At 49.1% G+C, this 19,792-nt stretch overlaps 1 protein-coding gene across 4 annotated transcripts in view; it reads right to left on the bottom strand.

Moving 5' to 3' along the window:
* Positions 1–2,530: 2,530 nt before the first annotated feature.
* The window catches only part of PTPN1 (protein tyrosine phosphatase non-receptor type 1), a 58,043-nt gene continuing 40,781 nt past the window's right edge, over positions 2,531–19,792 (bottom strand). Inside the window, exons 3-9 of one of the 4 annotated variants that reach the window (XM_039864602.1) lie at positions 18,364–18,464; positions 15,574–15,672; positions 9,943–10,080; positions 6,468–6,677; positions 5,944–6,105; positions 5,340–5,560; positions 2,531–3,008 (exon numbers count right to left, since the gene is read on the bottom strand). In XM_039864602.1, the coding sequence (XP_039720536.1) occupies positions 2,822–3,008; positions 5,340–5,560; positions 5,944–6,105; positions 6,468–6,677; positions 9,943–10,080; positions 15,574–15,672; positions 18,364–18,464 (1,118 nt within the window). In that variant the 3' untranslated portion in view covers positions 2,531–2,821. Of the gene's footprint in view, positions 3,012–5,339; positions 5,561–5,943; positions 6,106–6,467; positions 6,678–9,942; positions 10,081–15,573; positions 15,673–18,363; positions 18,465–19,792 lie in introns of all 4 variants that reach the window. The other 3 variants (XM_039864601.1, XM_039864605.1, XM_039864603.1) reach the window with 3 other exon arrangements.

Raw genomic sequence — 19,792 nt, 5'->3', positions numbered from 1 at the left:
TTTCTTGTTAAAAAAGCCACTTGGCGTGGGGGGGTCTTAAGCTCCCCTCGCAGGAAAAGTCGTGAGCACCATCAGTCCCCAGGATTCAAGGGCGGGGCAGTCACGCCTCTCTCCACAAGGCCCTCCGGACTGAGACAGCGGCAGGCTGACTCTAAGGGACTGTTGTCATGCGGGCTGCTTCAAGAAGGGTGGTTTCCCACAGTCGCCTTGGCTCCGCGTCACGGTCTGCTCAAGACGAGTGTGAACTTGGGATGGTGGAGGCCGATCCCAAAGGCGTGTGTGCGGGACACCCTGCTTGCCTAAACGTCCAGAGCGTGAGGTGTGACTATGGCTTCCCATCCCCTTGGAATGTCTGAGTTACAGTGGGACCCAGCTGGACCAGGACAGGCCGGGCCTCACCAGGAAGTCACCAGAGTGTCATGCCAGGAATTAGGCAAGTATCTATTACTGGAAAACATCCTTCTATCGCTGAACGGCCATTAGCTCAGCAACAGTCTAAGGAACCACAGCCACGCAATGATCTGATCATGCAAAGGGAGACTGGACTTGTACACGGGGCACTTCAGTAAGCAGAGATCTAAGTATTTCAAGCACGTGGTATCTGATCAGGACACAAGAAGACTGAACATGCATTCTAATACACACGGGGAAAGCGGTGACCGAGAACAAGGTTCTAGCAGATAACCGGGGAGGGGAATAACTGTAATCTCTCGTCGTGTATCTTAAATATCCAAGTATTCATTATATATTATCCCACTGTTCTATAAACATATGCCCAACCTCTTCTCACATTACCCACAGTCACGAAAGAACCACCGCTTACGACCGTCCTCCTTCCTAGTACTGGTCTGATGCAGCGGCCTCGTGGCAAAGTCTCGCGTTCCCAGCACTACCTGAGGGTTTATTATTGTACTTTCTGAGAAAGCCTTTGATGCAAGGCCGACATCAACACATCTGAATACATTATTAGTTTAAGAAAATGCTAGTGCACTATGGATGCCTTTGGGGGAAAAAATTAAAAAAAAAATAAATATGGAGTGGAGAGGCTCGCAACACGCAGTCTCCGCGGAGGGTCTAGGGGAGGGTGCTGTGTGCCACCCGCCCGGGATGCGCCAGGGCACACCCAGAGGGAGCCCTGGGCCCGGCCGGCCCCTTGACTTGCGCCACCAGCATGGCACTCTCTGTGCCACCAGCATGGCACTCTCCTTTACTCTCCTCAAAACATGGGTTGTGGATCTGGTATTGAAGGAAGGGGAGGAGGGAAAAACTAAAAGGATAAGGGTCAGGACCAACGGCCCGGGGAGGGCGGCGTTAGTGCAGAGCAAACGTCCGTCTGGGTGGCGCTGGCTACGCTGGGCAGCGGCCCTTACCTCCCACGGCATGCCGGCCAGACGAGTGCTGGCTCTGCGAGCAGAGGCGGGCAGGGGGTGGAGTGGAGTGGAGTGGAGGTGAGTCAGACTATGTGTTGCTATTGAACAGGAACTGGAATGAAACCAAACATTTTCAGATAAGCCCAGACCCACCCCGTGGAGCTGCAGGCTCGTGTACTACCCAGGCCGCCCCAGTCCCCCAGCCACTCCAGAGAAAGGGGTTTTGATTTTTAATTTTTTTTTTTTTTTTTACAATAGACCCCTTCCCAAAAATCACCCCTAGGGAAGAAACTTTACGTGTTGCCAAACCATCTGATGCATTCGAAGATGGCCGCCAGAAAAGAGGTAAAACATTGAAAATGATAAAAAAAAAGTCTCGTGAGGTGATTTTCAGGACATTTTGAAGCTAATCTTCTCTCTTCTCCTTACTTTGTAATAAAAGCAACACACTTCTCATGTGTGGATTTTTACTAAAATGGCATTTACATTCCAAATCAAGTGGAAACTGCTCCTTCTGGATCTCAATGGCAGGGTGAAAAGCCGGTGGCCACCCTGTGGTGACCGCTGACCCTGAGGCAGGAGCCTTGAGGAACCCGTTTTGGAGGATGGGTGATGAGGGCAGGACATGAGCAAGATGACTGTAACGAGAAAGGGCTGATGGGGGGATGAACGCTGGAAATCCCGTGGGGCCACCCTGAGCAAAAGCACAAGCCGGGTTTTGTTTTCTAGAGATGGCCTTTTGCTGTTTTTCTTCTTAAAATGGGAAAGCCAGCAGGCACTGTCCTAGCTCAGTGCACGCACAGCAGGGGAAGCGACTGAGCAAGACAGTGTCCGAAACCCTTAAACCCTCTTCTCCAGAGGACTTTACATTCCTCAAAGTGTGGGAGTCTTTCCCTGGGGAATCAAATAGAAGTCGTGTATCAGGTTATACCACCTAAGGGTATATGAAAGTTTCCTAAGTGCCTAGTCTTCCTTCCTCCCTCCCAGCCCCCTGCCCCTGGAAATAACAAAAAGCTGTTTTTTATAAAGGTTAAAAACAACAATGTGTTGTAATCCTTTTTCCAAAAACAAATGAAAAAAAAAAAACCTACTTAAAATAAACAAAAACAAACAAAAAACAAACAAACAAACAAACAAAAAAAACAAAGAAAAAGAAAGAAAAGAAAGAAAGAAAAATGAAGAGAGAGAGATGTATTTGGCATTTTCTCTACTTACTCCTGAATAGGTTAAGGCCCTGAGATTAGACTGTTGTATTCTTGGGACCACAGGGCTCCTTAAAACCCCAGTGCATCAATCCTCAATTCTCTCTTGTTAGCCCTTCACAGTTCCAGACTTTAAAAAACTTTGATCTGTTTCTTCTGAGACTGGCTCAGATCCTTGCACAGCACTGGATGCTACCGCCAGGCTGTCGGCCAGTGCTTTCTGTACACGTGGTCTCGCCAGCACGTCCGTCAGTGAAAACATACCCTGTAGCAGAGGTACGCGCCAGCTGTGAGGACCGTGGCCATGCACATGTTGACCAGGAAGGGCTTCCAGTGAGTCAGAGCCTGGTCCTGCTCCTCCTTGGGTGGTGACGGCTCCTCCTGAGCAGGACCTGCCCCCACGACCCGCCTTCTGACTTCAGTGTCTTGACTCGTGCTGAGGAACAAGAGGGGCAGAGAGGGGTTACTCATTCTGGGGAAAACAATGGCAAGGAAGTTATTACCGCGGGAGGAATTCTAGGAAAAAAGGAGCCACGTGTAAAGAGAGCCTGGCGATGCTGACACGGGCCTGAGGCCTGCGTGTCACTGCCACCCCACCGCCTAGGGGCCCGGGTGGCCCTCGCAGCCACCGCAGGGTTCTGGAGGCCTGTGGACTCCCGAGCGATGGAAGATAGGTGAGGGTCCGAGGAGAAATGCAGCCGCAGGTGCACAGACAGCTGCTAACTGCCCTGGGCCCGCCGCCTGCACGGCATTGCCCCGCAGATCGGCGAAGGCGATGGTGTGACCCACAAGCCTCCGCTTCCTCCCTGGGCACCCCGACAGGTGCTGATACGTGGGCCCTCGTTGCTGCCGACAGGAAGACACACACGTTCCCACTGAGCCTCCACCACCCCGTCCGAGGCCTGAGTCCCCAGCACCAACGCAACTCGACCAGGGGGACCCTTTCCCAGGTGTCCTGTGTGCGGTCCACCAGCTACCTCCACAGTGGTGAGCCAGAGAGACCCAGTGGGGACAACATGCAGTGTCCTCGCAGCACCAGGGCTGTCTCAGGAGAAACCAGCAGAGGCCCATGAGCCCATGAGGAGCCAGGCCCTTCTTCTCCCTTTCCACCTCTGCCTCTTCCAAGGAGGCCCTGGCCACAGGCAGTCCGGTCTCACACGTGCACCCGCAGCCTTTCCACCAAGCGGCATCTTGGGACTGGCAGGGCTGCCTGAGGCACCACCTCCCCAGGAGACGGGGTGGCCGCACGAAGCACCTGATTTCCAGCACCCGCCCTGCGAGGCCCTGGCTGCAGGGCCGAGGCCTGTGTGCACGCGGGCTCCCGCTGGTGTCCAGCGGCACTTACGCTGCTCTTGGTACAACTCTATTTTTTTCTGAAACTCTGGCTTTTAGCTTCCCGAATCCTACTCCCCACCTTCAGACACAGAATATGAAAGACACAAGTCCCAATGAATGAAGAAACCAGAACACATGGCACGAATGAGACACAAGTCATTTGCAGTTCCTTTTCTCACGCCCTTGGCTGTCTGTGAGCCCTCGGATGGAGCACACTGGCCCACCCTGACAACGCTGACAGGGGCCCTGGGAAGGCAGGCACAGTCTTGTGGAGCGGCGGTCACTGAGCTGTTGTTCCGCATATCACATGGCACCTGCTCTGGGAGGGCCCACTGGACAAGTGGTGTTCCTGTAATAAGGACCAGCTGCATGAAGGCCCCTGGGGACTCAGGTTCACGGGTTAGGACTCGGGCCTGACAATCAGCCTTTAGGAAGGTGCTCGGGTGAGATTCTAATGCTTAATTTCGCCAGCGGATCCCCTGCGGCGCACACGGCCTGCAACTTGCTTTCTCAGGAACTGGCACATCAGTGCAGCCAGGTCCCCCCGTTTTAACAGTTGCAGAGCATCCCTACACAGATGAAAAACAGGATTTATCTAATTTCTCACCTCTGCCTGAACACCTCTGAACTGAGAACTGCTGTGGGCTAATTTCCTATATGCATACAAACAGAAGGTCAAAATGTGCAGTCATCTTAAACTGCTCTCCAAAAACCAGGTACTAAGGGCACCGCCTCCACAGTCTCAGGCTTGAGCTAACTCCCATTCATTCTTCAAGCTTCCACACAGTGCCACCTCCTGCAGGCAGCCTTCCTTGACCACCCAGGGAGGGCTGAGTGTCTCTTCTGTAAGGCTGGACACCTCAGCGTGCACCTCATCACATCAATATCCACAGGCTCCCACTACAATCTGCCGTCTCCTTCCCAACAAGATGGTCTAGAACACACACCAGGAGATAAACATATCGTTATCTCAGTATTTCACATGTATGGATAGGTGCTCAATAATCTTTGTTAAACTGTAAAGAAGCAAAATGGCAATCAATTTAATCAAGACTACATGAAAAGGTTTAAATTCCCAAAGGGACCATTTTGGAGGCTGAAGGTACGTGGTCAAGCCTGGACATCACATTACTGGACTGGCCGGAAGCTGGAGGGAAAGGCACTGTCATCATCATTGGGCAAGAAGACCTGACTACCAGTAATCTGAACTCCTGATTCCAATGAGCACCACAAGGTGGTGCTAGAATCCCACTGAAGTCTGTCACTTCCCAGGGCTGACCCCTGACCAAGTACCTGCGCTCCTCCAGCCAGGGCAGGAGGAGCCCCATGCCCCAAGAGGGGGCTGCATCCACAAGGTTTCAATATCAACAAGTGTGTCTAAAACAGAAGGTCATTTCTCCCCACCCCAATATGCCAGGCCCTTTCACATTACCGTTCCATGCAGGGGACACTTAAGGGTGTTATGGTTTCTTCCTTGATGGGGCCATCTTCTTTATCTTCCTCGGACTCATCCTTTACCCACTGGTGGTTTGGAAAGAATTCCTTGCATTTCCCATTGTGTGGCTCCAGGATTCGTTTGGGTGGCCGGGGAGGTGGGGGGACATGCTCAGGTGGGGGCTCCAGGTCCTCGTGGGAGAGCTCCTTCCATTGTTCCTGGAAAAAGCAGCAAGACGAAGTCCCATGAGTGCTCACGTCTGGCTAATCTGTCAGGAAATCTCTCCTTTCAGTGAGCAGAGGTGATGGCTTGGTGAGGAGCTCTCTCTGCTTCTCGGGTCTCCAGACACGTATTTGAAAGATGAATGCTTTTGAAAATAAAATCTACTTTCTCTATTCATGTTCTCTATGTGAGCGTTTCGAAGGCCGAAGAAATTGGAAGCTGGTAAACACATCCCCACGACTTTTCGGCTATTGAAACATGAAGGACAGCTATTCACTCTGACACGTGACAGCGCTCGAACTTTCATAACTGACGGCCCCCATCTTCAGACAAAAATTGAAAATCCACACACCTGGATCAAAACAAAAGCAATGCTCACCTGCACTGAAGAGTCTCCCATGATGAATTTGGCACCTTCGATCACAGCTAGGTAGGAGAAACGGAGCTGGTCTGCTGTCTGGATCAGTCCCATTCGAAATTTCCTCATTTCTAACAGGACTTTCTTGATATCGACAGAAGAAGGGTCTTTCCTCTTGTCCATCTGAAAGCCAGAAAGAGACACAATTCAGCCGGCCCTGACTCTCAGTGCCTGCTCAGGAAAAAAACACAATGGGGAAGGCAGAATTCTAGAAAATGTGAGCAAATGCAGCAAAATCGGAAACACTTGAGCAACGGGGAAAGAATGAGACGGGGATTCTCTGGATCTTCCTGGATTATACTTTAAAATTAAGAACATCCCTTCGAACAAAGCTTTGGGGATGAAGCTATTTTCATGGGAGGGAAGTTGTTAAAAAGTGAAGATCAGAATTCGTTTTCTGCAGAGACAATACCAGAGATACCAGGCCAGAGGAGAGCTTTACATGTGGCCCCGTCTCTTCCTGGGGTCTCCAGGGGCCTCCTTACCAGCAAGAGACAGGTGTCGGCCAGACAGAAGGTCCCCGACCTGCCGATGCCAGCGCTGCAGTGTACCACGATGGGGCCATGCTCCCGGCTGAGTGACCCCGACTCGCGGACTTTGAAAAGAAAGTTCAGGAAAGAGGCTGGAGATTCGGGGACTCCAAAGTCAGGCCACGTGGTATAGTGGAAATGTAAGATCTCTCGAGTTTCTTTAGACTGAAAGAGAAAAATACTCATGGCGATTCTAAGATAATCATTTGTACAGAAATCATGAACTCCAAGCGCGCAAGTGCCTTTCCACACATGCACCCTAAGAGCAGCTTTAATTCTCAGATCTGCCAAGGGCCGTGCACTCAGTCCACAAATACCAGGCACCGAGGTGCCAGGCCCTGTGCTCGACCCCGGACTGCAGGCTGCTTCTGCTCTGACGTCACTTCCGGTAAGATGGATCAGTCTCGCCCACCTCTTTCTCCAAAGTCCCTCTCACCTCTGCTCTCTTTATGGTTACAATGGATTTCTCTCTGCCCCACGATGCTGCTGCACTGCCACCCATAATCTTGTCATAAAGCTTTCACATGAAACAGTGAAAATGTAACTGCGCGTGTGGCACCAGCTTCAGGTAACTCAGGGCTTCACAAGGGTTGTCATTTTAGAGAAAAAAGTAACCGACGCAAGTCTCCAAAGACTGGAGGTTGCCACATGGGCTCAATATTCGGCTGAACAGATGGTCCCCAAACGTGTACTTCGTTTTAGCACTGAGCACATCAGCTCGCTGAGTTCTCACACCAACCCTTCAAGGCGTGTATTCCCATTTTCCAGATTAGGAAACTGGGGCTCAGGGGCCGACCTGCCATTCGGTGGGGGAGCAGGAGCTTCAATCTGACTTTGTCTGACTCCAGAGCCTGTGTCCAGAGCCTGTTGCAAGCAACGTTTGAAAGGGGGACCCTGGCCCGGTCTGCTCCCAGAGAGGCAGAAAGAATGGCGTCTGGTGCCGTATCCACTTCTGCTCCTTCTCTGAACCATGAGAGTCCGCTCCTGAAGTGGACACTTGGTCTCCAGCAGCTATGATCGAAATGTAGTTCCCATAGGGAGGAGAGCACTCGCGGTCTTTACTGAGTTAAGGGCACACAGTGTACGGGAACCAGTCACGGGGTGAGCAAGGTCTGCAAGCCTTGCTAAAGTGGGCACAGGAACAAGGTTGGAAGATAAGGAGCCAGGCCAGCCTTGAGCGTCTTCTGCTGTGCTGTGCTAAGGGCCAAGGCAGTGCCTCGGTCACCTGGAGAGTGGCTGGTGGAGAAACGTTTTGGGCCAGAGACCCACTTACGACACTGTCTTCCTACATCGTGCCAGGCATGTTGAGGTAAAGACGGCACGCTCGCCTTCCCAGAGCTTACAACTTCGTTATAACCACCTTCCCTGACCCCGGTGTGATGGAAACGTGTGAAAGGGCCTTCGATAAACGCCAACGACCCAAAGCCAGAAAATACACATATTCATCCCTGCACCAGCTATTATGGTGACATACGCTGGGATCCTTCCACAGAACCGGGAGAAAGCTGCCTGTGACATCGGGATAATTTATAGAATTATACTAGGCAATTCCATTCTTTCCTCCCTAAAAACTATTTCCTAATATTTTTAATGGCTTAAAAGAGAAACGCCTTTCTATTTTTTAGGGAAAGAAAAGCACTTAAAATGTATTTTAATGTATTTTAAAAACTGAGTAAGAAGAAAACATGCCAAAAATAAATTTTCTTTTAATCCTGAAGAAGGTGTGGGTTATCTCCTGTTTAAAACCTCCCTCATGCGTGCCCATCTCTTTCTCAAAGAATTCATTTTAGACCTGTGCTTGAACGGATAGATACACATGTCTGAGGATTGGTTTTTTAAAAGTGAAGTCTGTTAGGCAAACAGATCCTACAAATGTTAAGGTGTCTGAGCAACTGTATCTGCTCCGCCGCCCAGTACGAACCTCTTCTGCTCGGTCCAAATTCCGTTTCCCTCAACAAACAGGGGAAATATTCTCCAGAGTTTACCAGAAGTCACTCTTAATATGTCAGGCTTGCCAATGCTAAAAAGCATTAAAAAAAAAAAAAATTCATCCAGGCACATTCCAACCCGCTGCCACAATATTTATTCCTGAAAATCCTCCACTTCCATAAATCACGCCCTCAGCCTCCGTGCATGAGCTTACGGCCGGCCCCACGGCGCCAGCGTTCTCTCTCTCACTTTTACCACGCCACGCAGACATTCTCTCTCTCTTCACACAGCCACACACACACACACACACACACAGAGCACTCGGATAGACTGCACTGCTGCATTCCTTAAAAGCCACACAATTTTAACCTGTTCTCTACATGGCAGTAACCTGTGCTAAGTTCTAGATCTTACTTCGGCCAGTAATTCAACAACAGGAGTCATGATGGCCATAAAACACCCGAGACACGAATGTCACTCAGAAGCAGGTCCTTACACTTCGACACAGCCCCAAGAGTCCCAATCCGCAGGATCATGTCATCGCCCCACCTTTACTTCAGGCCGGTCATCTGTGCTGCTCCTCGAATAATCCCGCGTGACTTCGACCCCACAGTACTGCTAACCCTTCCCAAGCACGTGCCCTGGGCCTGGTGCCGCTCGACACTTCACATATTACCTCTTCCACCCTGACCGAAGAGGAAACGGAGACAGTGTGGGTCGTGATGCCCCTTGCCCAAAGTCTGGCAGTTCGATACGGCAGGCCAGGATCGACCCCAGGAACTCTAGTTCCAGAGGGCGGTGGCTGACCGCCGTGTCTGAGGGTGTCCCCAGGAGCTACCTTGAGCTCCCTCCACTGTCTCTGGTACTAGCAGGGGCTCCTCAGAGTGACGGCTCCAGGTGAGTGATCTAGAATCCCCACGGGCTGGGCCTTCTGTGGAGCTGTTCCTTAGCACAGTGCCTTGCCACGTTCCAAGACCATCTTTTAATGATAGCCAGCAAACGGTGTCATAAATTCTTCCCACGACAAATAAACCCAAGACCTCACCTAGAAACCTTACACTGGCTATGGAACCGGGGTCAGCCTAGAAGGGCCCTCCTTCCCTCCCCTTCAGACGAAAGAAGCCGCGGGCCATCAAAGAAGGCGCATGCTCTGCAGGCACGCAACGTGCAGGATGCCCCTTCCGATCCCTCTGCAGTTGCGAAGGCAGGAGCAGGTCGGTTTTAGATGAGAAACTCCCTTCTTTAAAGAAGGTGTGTTAACTAGTGCTAAAGTTTAGAGAAAGAGCTCTGTGGAGAAGGAGGCACCCAGGATCCTCCTCTTGACCCGCAGGCACCCGGTCACCTGGTAAGGAAGCAGGTAAGCGCTGCTCACCCGAGCACCAAACCAAGCCTTGCTCAGAGTATGCAAAATCCAGAAAAATTGGTGTTAGGTACTATCATCCAAGGGAAAAGACACCTCAACCAGCGACCGTCAGGGTATGTAAGAGTATGCCATACTTACTGAAAGGTTTTCCAATTCTAGTTGTCGTACTGTATAATATGACTTAATATCTTCGGAAACCAATGTTAATTTCAAATTTGTGTCTTCAAAGACCATTTCTTTTTCTTCTTTTTGTGGCCAGTACTGCGCACATTTTAACTAGGGGAGAAAATAACATTGAATTATTATGAGTACTGACGACAGGTCAGAGTACCTTCTATGTGCTTTATGATAATGCAGAAGCCTGGGGTTTTCCCACCTTGAAAGCCGCCGTCGGCATAACCTGCCTGGCCTGTGAAGATCCAGCCAGGGTGCAGATTTCCAAACCCAGCAGCACCCCGGTAATCCGTACAATGGGGTGTTTCATGGGTCTGATCCTTTCCCTATCATCTCCGAGGTGGAGCCCGACTGCGGGAAAGGTTTAGTCCCTCAGAGACCACTTTATGTAGCCATTTCAAAGATTGTCAAAAACCTGACTGGTGGTGTTGGCTTAGACTCCTTACCCTGGGGAAAACACGAGGCTCACTGAAAACGAGACTAGAAGAGACTCCACGTGAAAACAATCAGATGAAAACAATTTAGAGCAGGCCTGGACAGGGGCTCCGCCGAGGCCCAGGGACACCCATGGCCTCATCCTGTCCCCCCTCCCCCATCCAAGTTTGCCTCAGTTCAGAAGAACACTTTTGATGCTCTAGTTTAATAATTTCAGAAACTACTTGATGGTCTTGATTTAAATGTAACATTAACTTTTTCTTTAAAGCAAGCAAACCCAAAGGCTTAGCTTCGTTTAGAGTTTAAGAAAAAGAATTCGACTCAAATTTCGTGGCATACTTTACTTGAGCTAAATTTCTACGTGATACCTGCCATTTCTGCCTGCTGACAACCGTTCTGGACAAAAACGGCAGGCGGACGGGGGCCAAGTGCGCGGCCTGAGAGCCAGAGGACTGACAATGAGCCTCGACAGAGGGACCCCCAAAGATGGTATGGCTTCCACGGAATGAAACATCAGTGTGTGCAAACAGCCGTTTGGGAAATGGTACGAATTCAAGACAACTTGTAATTCGACACGCATTTGCTCCCTCAGCACCTCCTCTGAGGCAAAGGATGATGTATTTAAAATGCCACAGGAGGTGGAGGGTGGCCTGTCTGTCAGGAGAGACTGTTTTTATGCCCAGCAGTGACAAGCTGGCCCGAGGAACTGCGAGGAGGGACCGCTGTGGCCGTGCCGTGGGAATGCAGAAGGTACATGCTTCAGGCCGGCTGTGTTATGCGAACGGGATCAGAGAAAGCTCGAAGGAAGAAGCAGCCTCTGACAGTCATGTCTAGAAGAACGACTGGGACTTCATAGGCAGGGACTACCAAGCCCGTCTCAGAGGGGCAGCGGGAGATAGGCCCCTGGGGCCGAGACACAGCGGCTCTGGCAGCGAGCCTGGGAACCTGCAGCATCACCAGTGCAACGAGGCACCAGGAAGCTCTTATGGAGGGTGCAGATGGAAGCAGGTGCCCACTGGTCCTGCTCTGCTGAAGCTGCCCACTGCCCAAAAAAACAAAACAAAACAAAGACAGACTCATCAAGAAACATCAGCATGTGATGCCAACACAGCATCGAACGTCATGATACCCAAAAAAGATGGCTAATAGGGCTTCCTAAACAGCCTGTTTGAAAGTTTTAGCCAGTTTCATCCACGTCACCCACAGACGAACTGCCGAAGACAAACCCCCGGAATGGGGCCACTCTGTCAGTATCGCGGCAATTCTGCCACTCAGGACACAGAAGCATCAACGACATGGTAAGATTCCACACTTAGCCAAAGGAGGTGGGGTGGCTGAAAGCAAGATTTTGGAAGACCTTTAAAGGATGCATTTATTCCCACGTGTCAAATCATTAAACCTGTGTAATTCTTTAAGACCCCAGAAACAAAGAGACTGCCTGCGTAGGTTCAAAACCACGTGTGCTGGAGTGGGACACTCAACCAGCAAGCAGAGAGAGGCTGGGGCGAAGCGGAGATGCAGAGAATGCAGAGAATGGCCAGTTGTCACCCAAGAAGAGGCCAGTGTTTTCATAGCTGATGGGCAGGGAAAATGAGTCTTTCAAATCCCACCTCTACACAGCAAGCACTCACTTTCAAAACTGAATATAAAGTCTAATAAATCTATGTAATCTGGATAAAGACCAAGACTTTGAAACTCGACAGCTGAGGAATTCTGGTAATGTTAAGTGTCAATCAACTAGTGTTTACTTTCAAGAATTTAGGCTTCTACTGTAACATGCCATGCTCTGCTCTGTCATTTCCTGTAGATATTTTCGTTTCAAACACACAAAACAAAACAAAAAAATAAGCACAAGATCACTACTTCCTGTTATCCTATTAAATTGACACGTACTGACCTGAAAAGATTTATTTTACTAGAAAACAGTCCTTCACCAGGATTCAAACTGAGGCATGTCTTGGGTCGGTACCAAGCAGCAATGTGGCACTGTTGTCATAGTTGCCATAACTGCCATGAAGGTAGATGTGAGAGAGAAGGCCTCGGGACCTTCTAAAGCAAATGACTAGGCAATCTTAAGAACAATCTATGAAAGTCACCTAAGTGATCCCGTGATGGGCGATCTGGCTTTCCCAAGGAGTGATGAACACAGAACTAAGTAGATTATAAGAGAGATGGACGAGGCCTATGGCACCTACGATACAAAATCCAGAGTCTCAAGCACAAAAGCACCTGAACTCAAAGAGCATCTTTAGTAGGGACTTCGGGAGAGTTTCCCTAGAACAGCAAGGGAAACTTGCCTCATTTACTTCCCCTGCCTGAACGACGACCCCCCCTACCCTTACACACATAACGCATTCTACGTGGACGCGCCTAAAGTTAATGTGGAAATCAAACCAATGGGTCTTTGGCCATTTGGATGGCCACAGTCTAACACATGCAATCATTTTCTGCACAACTGTTTTCCAGGAAGTATGAGGTCCCAATAAAGGGTGACAGGCAGGTCTGCCAAAAATAAGAGGGGAACATCTTACACTACGCGGTGAAGGAAGGAAACCAGAAAACGAACACGTATGAAATGGGAACGCTCTGCAAGCTGGTTTTCATCATGGGCTGTATGGATGGTTTCTAACTAGATTAGCTCAGCACATAAACCACTGCAACTTCTTACAATTTTTCCCGGTCAGTTCTTATAAGGGTGATAATGTCGATGACGAACTGAAAATGTCAAACCATATGTGGCTTTTCATGCCAATTTTTATGCCCAAATGACCCTGAGTGAAAAAAAATAAGTGTAAAAGAAACAGGGACCACTGTCCCATTATCGCAGTGAACTATAGCAAAACCTGCCAGCCACGCATCTTGATGGCCAACACAGCAACCGAGGGGAAGGCCACTACGGTGGATTTCTGGACCATTCACTGTCAGTGGGAGACAACTACGGGCAAGGCCTGGTGACAAGCATGTAACGACAGCGCTCCTTGTCCTGTGACAACAGCAGCTAAAACAAACCGTGTACAAATGAGAGGTTTTTACCTGAACTTTTAGCAACCAAAAAATAAAACGCAAATGCTACCGTATCTGATGAGTTTTGAATAAATAAGTCTTGATTTCAAACTCCCAACCTTTAGCACCATCTAGAACAGTGGATTTCCACCAGCGACAATTCTGCCTCCCAGAGGACAATGGACAATGTCTGGAGACATTTTTGGTTGCCACAGCTGGGGGCAGGAATGCTACTGGCATCTAGCGGGTCGAGACCAGGATGCTGCTAAAATCCTCGCCTGCACAGGGCGGGCCCACCACAGAGAATGAGCCGGCCCGAAGGGCAGCGGTGCCCGGCCGAAAGACCCTGAATGCTGACCCGTGCTGAACGCCCTCACAGGCCACCAGTTTTCACTTTCCCTTGTGGACTGTGAGCTGTGGGAACCTAATGTTTTGATTATTCCAAATTGGTGACGAGAGTGGTGACAGGCAAGGGTTTGTTTCACGTCTGCAAACTTCACATTTCACTGATCAAGCCACTGAAGCAGAAAAATTAAAAACCACTTTCGATGAAAAAATTTTTTTCTAAGAAGCATTATTTTATCAACTGAACACTCAGGTAAGCGCTTTATGATTGAGCAAGTAAGTACTTTCCTTTAAGAGAAGGGGACAGAGGCAAAATGCATGGATTTAAATGTGCTGTGGTAAGAGGGACTATTTGCTGTAACCGAGACCATTTCTTTTGTGGGGAGCAAAGGGGCTTTGTGGTGGATGCCTCCCGTTTTCACTACTCCAGTTCCCTTTGACGCGCTACTTCTTTGCACTTTATTTTTACCCCCTAGGGCCATGACTGTGCTTTCTTTGGAGGGGTGGCTTCTCCAGAGCCCTCATATTCTTCTGGCAAGCCATGTCTGCGTCCCAAGGTGGCCCGGACAGCTGTGGGAGCAGTGACCAGCCAAGCTCCAGCGAGCACAGTGCCAGAACCTCGCCAGGCCTGGGCACGCCCGGTTCTCTGGGTCCTGGGCCACACGTTCCCATGATCCTCAGCTCACCTCCTCCCAGGGCCTCACCTATGCGGCTGGAGAGTCCCAGATGTGCCGGCGGTGTCGAGAGAAGAGGGAAGGGCCCAGGCAGCGGGGATATGGCACCTATTCATGATGTTGAACGCCACACTTGTGACAGGCACATGCACAGCCTTACACGGGAGACAGGCCTTTGACAGGCCACCCAGCAGCGTGAGCCACGTAGGGGGGAGGGAGGGCACAAGCCTGGCTGACCGAAGGGAAGCCATCTGAGGACACCCAGGAGTGGGGTGAGGGTGTGCACTGTGATTCAGAGAACATGGCAAGATGGCAAGAAACTTAAAAAAAAAAAGTCTGGAGTTGCAAGTTGGAGAGAGTGGTCCAGGTTAACTGGGACCCAGCCACACTCGGTCCTGCAGCCACATTAACATATTACTGGGAGGCAGGAAGAGCCTTAGACGGGTTTTCAGCTGGGAAGAAGTGTGGTGAGACTGCGTTTGGAAAGATCATTCTAGATGCAGGGTCAGAATGGAAGAGAGCAAGTTGAAAGGCGGGGGATGGCCCGAACAAATACACACCTCTAGTCCATGTACTACCCCAAGGCTGTTTTAACAGTTGCAAAGGACTTGGAAGAAAGGATGACACAAATCCTGAAGTAGATGCACAAGCAGACAACATCCACACCGAAGAGTATGGCCAGGAGCCAAGTGGCTGGGATTTTTCAGAGGCAAAACCAGACTCCAGCTGCTCCCACGGCCGGAAAAGCCGATATGATGATGATACCGTAGACACTGGCTTTTCAAAAGAAAGTCTGCTTACACAGCTCCGTGATGCATAGAAAACTATGCTTACGCAGCAGTGCAGGCACCACGGGTGACAGTGAAGCGGGGCGCACCCACCAAACTCGCGGTGGGGTGTGGCGGTGCAAGGGCGCTCTTACTAATTGCCCCATTTTTAAATTCATTTACTTATCTGACTTGTTTACAATAAACAGGTATTTATATATTGCTTCTTTAATTTTTTTCTTTTCTAATAAAAAAGACACCACGTAAAAGAAATAGCAAAGCAATGCAAAGAAATAAACTTAGACAACAATGTCAACTCTGGACTGGCACGCTCGGAGAGAGTGCTAGGAGCAGGGCAACGCTCTACTTACCGATCCTTTCTCCATCACTCGGTTGAGCATGACCACGCCCCTGCTCTTCTGCTCCCATACCATCTCCCAGAAGTGGCCGCACGTATTAGGCAAAGGGCCCTGCAAACACACAACCCACAAAGTGCATGCCATTTGCATATAAACATTCTCCAGTGCAAACTCATCCCTGGCGGTCAGTGGATGACAGTGCCCTGAGGCAGAGTGGTGGCAGAGGCTGGACAGAGACCCACCTCTCCCTGCCTAGTGGTCAGGAACCACAGTTCTATTTTCTAACACGTGGTGAAAGGTCATTTCTGCCTCTCCGGGCTGACCAACAGGGGCGAGAAAATGCTGATTCCGCTGTCTGGTTTGGGCCAGCTGGCTGAGGGGCTCCGCTGGGATCCACCCCTAAGGGTGGGTGGAATATGGGACAAAACTACTGGGTGAAGTGACAGGCAGCATGAGGACGTGATCAACAGTGAGCTTCTGACTGCTGAGTCCCAGCTCCCATCATTTGTGTGTGTGACCATGGACAAGTGACGTTACCTCTCCATGCCTGTTTCTCTACTTATCTCACCTGACTAATCAGAGCACCTTGAGTTTGTCTCAATGTTTAGTACGGTCTGGCGGGGACATCACCTAACACCCCCACGTCAGAGTGTGTCATCTCTGGCCAGCACCAGAATGGTTTCCATTCTCAACTATCTTCACCCAAACTCTTGCCCTTTACACGTGTTCCCTGCGAGTCTCACCACACCTTCCTCGCCCACGCGAACCCCAGTGCCCTCTCACTTTCGCCTGGAACTTACCCCCGGACTTGCTGCCTGAACCAGAAAGTCTGCAATCCACGTGTGCGCTGCGGGACCCAGACGACAGGGACGACATGTGCGACCCTTTCCCTCGACTAATCGAAAATGGCTCGGGGAAGGCGGGCATCCCATGGCCTCCTGGCTGGCCACCTGGGCCTTTCATCCTCTGACCTGGGCATGAGGACTCCATCACCAGGTCTTCCTCAGCTGCAGCTCTCTGGGGCGCCTGTCAGTTACTAGCCTGTCGCCTTCCCCACCTCCCAATGTCACCCCTGCTCAGAATGGGTCACAGGGATTAAAAATCACAGAAAGTCTGGAAGGATACACACCAAACTCAGCTGACACTTCACGGGGGAGGTGAAGGCGAGCACCTCTGACACTGTTCTCCACACCCCTATGATCTGGTGGTCAGACAGGACCAGAGGCTTGTGTTACTTGCATAAGGAACAATGAAAATAAAAAATGAGCAGGGTTTTCTTGCTTTTGTGGCTTAGAAAATGTTGCAGTCATACTATCCAGGAGTGTAACTTTGGGGTTAGGCTGCTCTGATCCCTTTTGTGAGTCCCAGGGCAAAGGGAGACGGTGTCAGCTCCTAGATACATCTGTGATACCACTTGACAAAACAAAACTTCAGATGTGCCAAGTAACTGCTAGGGTGTGGGGGTGGGGAGGGCAGGGTGCAAAAGCTTCCACGCTGATTTCCTAATGCTTCGTTTCACTTTACGCACCCTATCCATCTACGCTTTGGGCTTCTGGACCCCACGCCAAAGTTGAATGGCTGAAATCACGAAGTAAGACTTGACTTGCTCTAAAAAGAGAAGTTCCTACGAAGCCACTCTTGCCTCCACCTCTTCCCACCAACTCGCCCCAACCAGGGATCTCCCTCCTTATTGCCCCACCCCAACCCGCCCCACCCATCCCGCAAGTGCTGGGAGGACCATGGGCTGAGGGCCTGGTAAAGGCCTGCCCCCTTCTCATACACCAGTAACTCACTCGGCAGCCCCCCGAGAGTGAACACCGCATGGCTGATGTTGTGTTGACTTTGGGAGGCGTCAGGGCTGACTTTGGCACAGAGAAGAAGTGGGATAGGACAAAAAGGGGCAGTGAAGAAGGGCCACGGTGAACATGCCCTCATCTGGTTTCCTGTCGCAAAGCAGCCTCTGTTCGTAGTGCTTTCTGGCTCCACTAGAATTTCAATTTCTAAATACTAGGCGAAATTATGATGTTCGAAATCACCCTATAACCCAAAGCCGTATATAAGACTGATGTCAACTGATATGCAATGAGAAAACAAAAATTATGATAGAAAAAGAGAAACTTAAGACTATTCAGACCGATTTACAGGTAACAGATTACGATGTGAGAAAATTAATCAAAAATTTCTTTACCCCCATTCTCAGATACCCATTGTTTTGGTTCATATACCAGTAAGTGTTTCACAAGGTCAATTATTAAACCACGTTCATGATTTTTTTTCCTATAAAGATGCCAAAAGCCAATGGGAATTTTAAGTGACTTCGCATGCTTTTTCACATACTCTAATTTTTTTTTCTGGATCAAAGAATGAGGACCATGCCAAGGAACTCTGACTGGACATCTGGACAAAGGTTCCAGGTCTACTGCTCACCTCCTAAGATTTCTATAAGAAGCACTCAAAGCTCTCAGGCTAATGCTTATGGAACCAATACAGGTACAGGCACTTCTCTAGCCACAGCTCTGATGCCTCTGCTGACAGACCATGGGCAATCCTGCCATTTTAATGCTGTATTTTACAAGCCCAGCAATGTTGTGCTTCCCAGAAAAGGTTAGTGCGAACAACCAAACGATCTCTGGAGGAAGACTTTTCCCTACCTTGTTGCTTTTATGAGCTGTTTAAACCTCACCTTCTAAAGGATGTGGAAGATTTCATTTGAGGTATAGATAAGAGCACTCTAAAATGCTTAAACTGACATCGAGTAAGGCAAAAACCATTAAAAAAAAATTCAGACAATCCTAGGTTTACCTGGGTAAGAATGTAACTTCTTTGGGCTTCTTCCATTTTTATCAAACTAGCGTTGATATAGTCGTTATCTTCTTGATGAAGTTTAATCCGACTATGGTCAACTGAAAGGCAAACCAGAACTCAGAGGTTAATCCTGGAGGACCGAAGTGTCTACACAGGCAGTGCACCCCGGAGGGAAAACAAAGGTGAGTTGGTGGCATCGAGGACGTTCGCATTGGCTGAGGCCGTGCCTTTTAAATCAAGATTAGTCATCAATGTGGGAATGACTAGTACTTTCAGAAAGGTTCCTGAAGTGGTTGAAACTTAATGCTAAACAATAATAGAGATAAATGACACCAAAACGTGAATTATGTCCTATTTGAAAAGTCCATTCTTAGGTCATATCTTCCTATAACACTTATTACTGTCCTCACAACTTGGTAGGCTGGGAGAGAGAGGGTGTCAAGAAATCTGTCCTTTGATGCCTAATATATACTTTTATAGGGTGGGATTTATGAGCACACCTCAACTTGACCTACATCTAAAGGTTTGAAGATTAAATGACCTAAGTATAGAGCAGTGTGAAAAGTCACACCTTGGATTCCTTTATACAAGGTTTTTCAAAAAGTTCAAGTACAACTTACTTAAATGATTCTAAATCTTTCAAAGTCAAAACCTGCCATGATCAAAGACATTTAAAAGGAAGCTTAACTGGAAAAAATAAACTTTGAATCCAAAATAGTGAAAGCACATTAAATATAGCTTTCAGAATAGTTTTTAAAAATAAACTCTCATTTGGCAGTTCTGCCCAGGTTACTGAAAAGCATGGCTACAATTTTTTTTTTCCTTTCACCATGACTTTGTCATAAAAGCAATAGTTCCCTGAGGGCCACTTTTCTTATCCTGCTAGTGCAGCTAACAAGAGCAGGTGAGTACTTCTATTTTCCGTACATGAAAAGGGATAATGAACTCAGGCGACCGCCCATAAATAGTATCTTCTCCCCCAGCTCAGTGGGAAAGGAGAAGTTCATGGCAATAAGAGATTTGGGGGCTTTTCGTTCTACAGGATTCCAAAGAGATGTTTTTAAAAATTAGTCGCTGTTTGGAACACTTTCTCATTGTAAAGGGTTATTACAAACTGAATATTTGGGTAATATTTAAGTGGGTCATGGGAATAAAAAATCTCAAAAAAATGACGGGAGTGGCACTGGTGGGTTATGTGAACGGTTGGAACAGCACTGGGTGACTTTGGGGAAATAACTCTTCTGAGCATTGGGGTTTCACTTGCCAAACGGAAGATAACGAGATCCCCTTCTACCCTGAATCACGCTCCCATCTCCTCCATATCCTTAAAAGCAAATCATTTTGTCTACTGCAGAGTGGCAGAAGGGGAGAAAAATCTATGAGGAATGAGACTGGGGGGTGAAAGAATATTTTTAATGCTTTTTTT

This window comes from Pteropus medius, unplaced genomic scaffold (assembly GCF_902729225.1).
Source record: "Pteropus medius unplaced genomic scaffold, Ma_sr-lr_union100, whole genome shotgun sequence".
NCBI classification, from domain to species: Eukaryota; Metazoa; Chordata; class Mammalia; order Chiroptera; family Pteropodidae; genus Pteropus; species Pteropus medius.
Note: the sequence above shows the minus strand (reverse complement) of the source record. Positions and strands in the feature narration are given on the sequence as shown.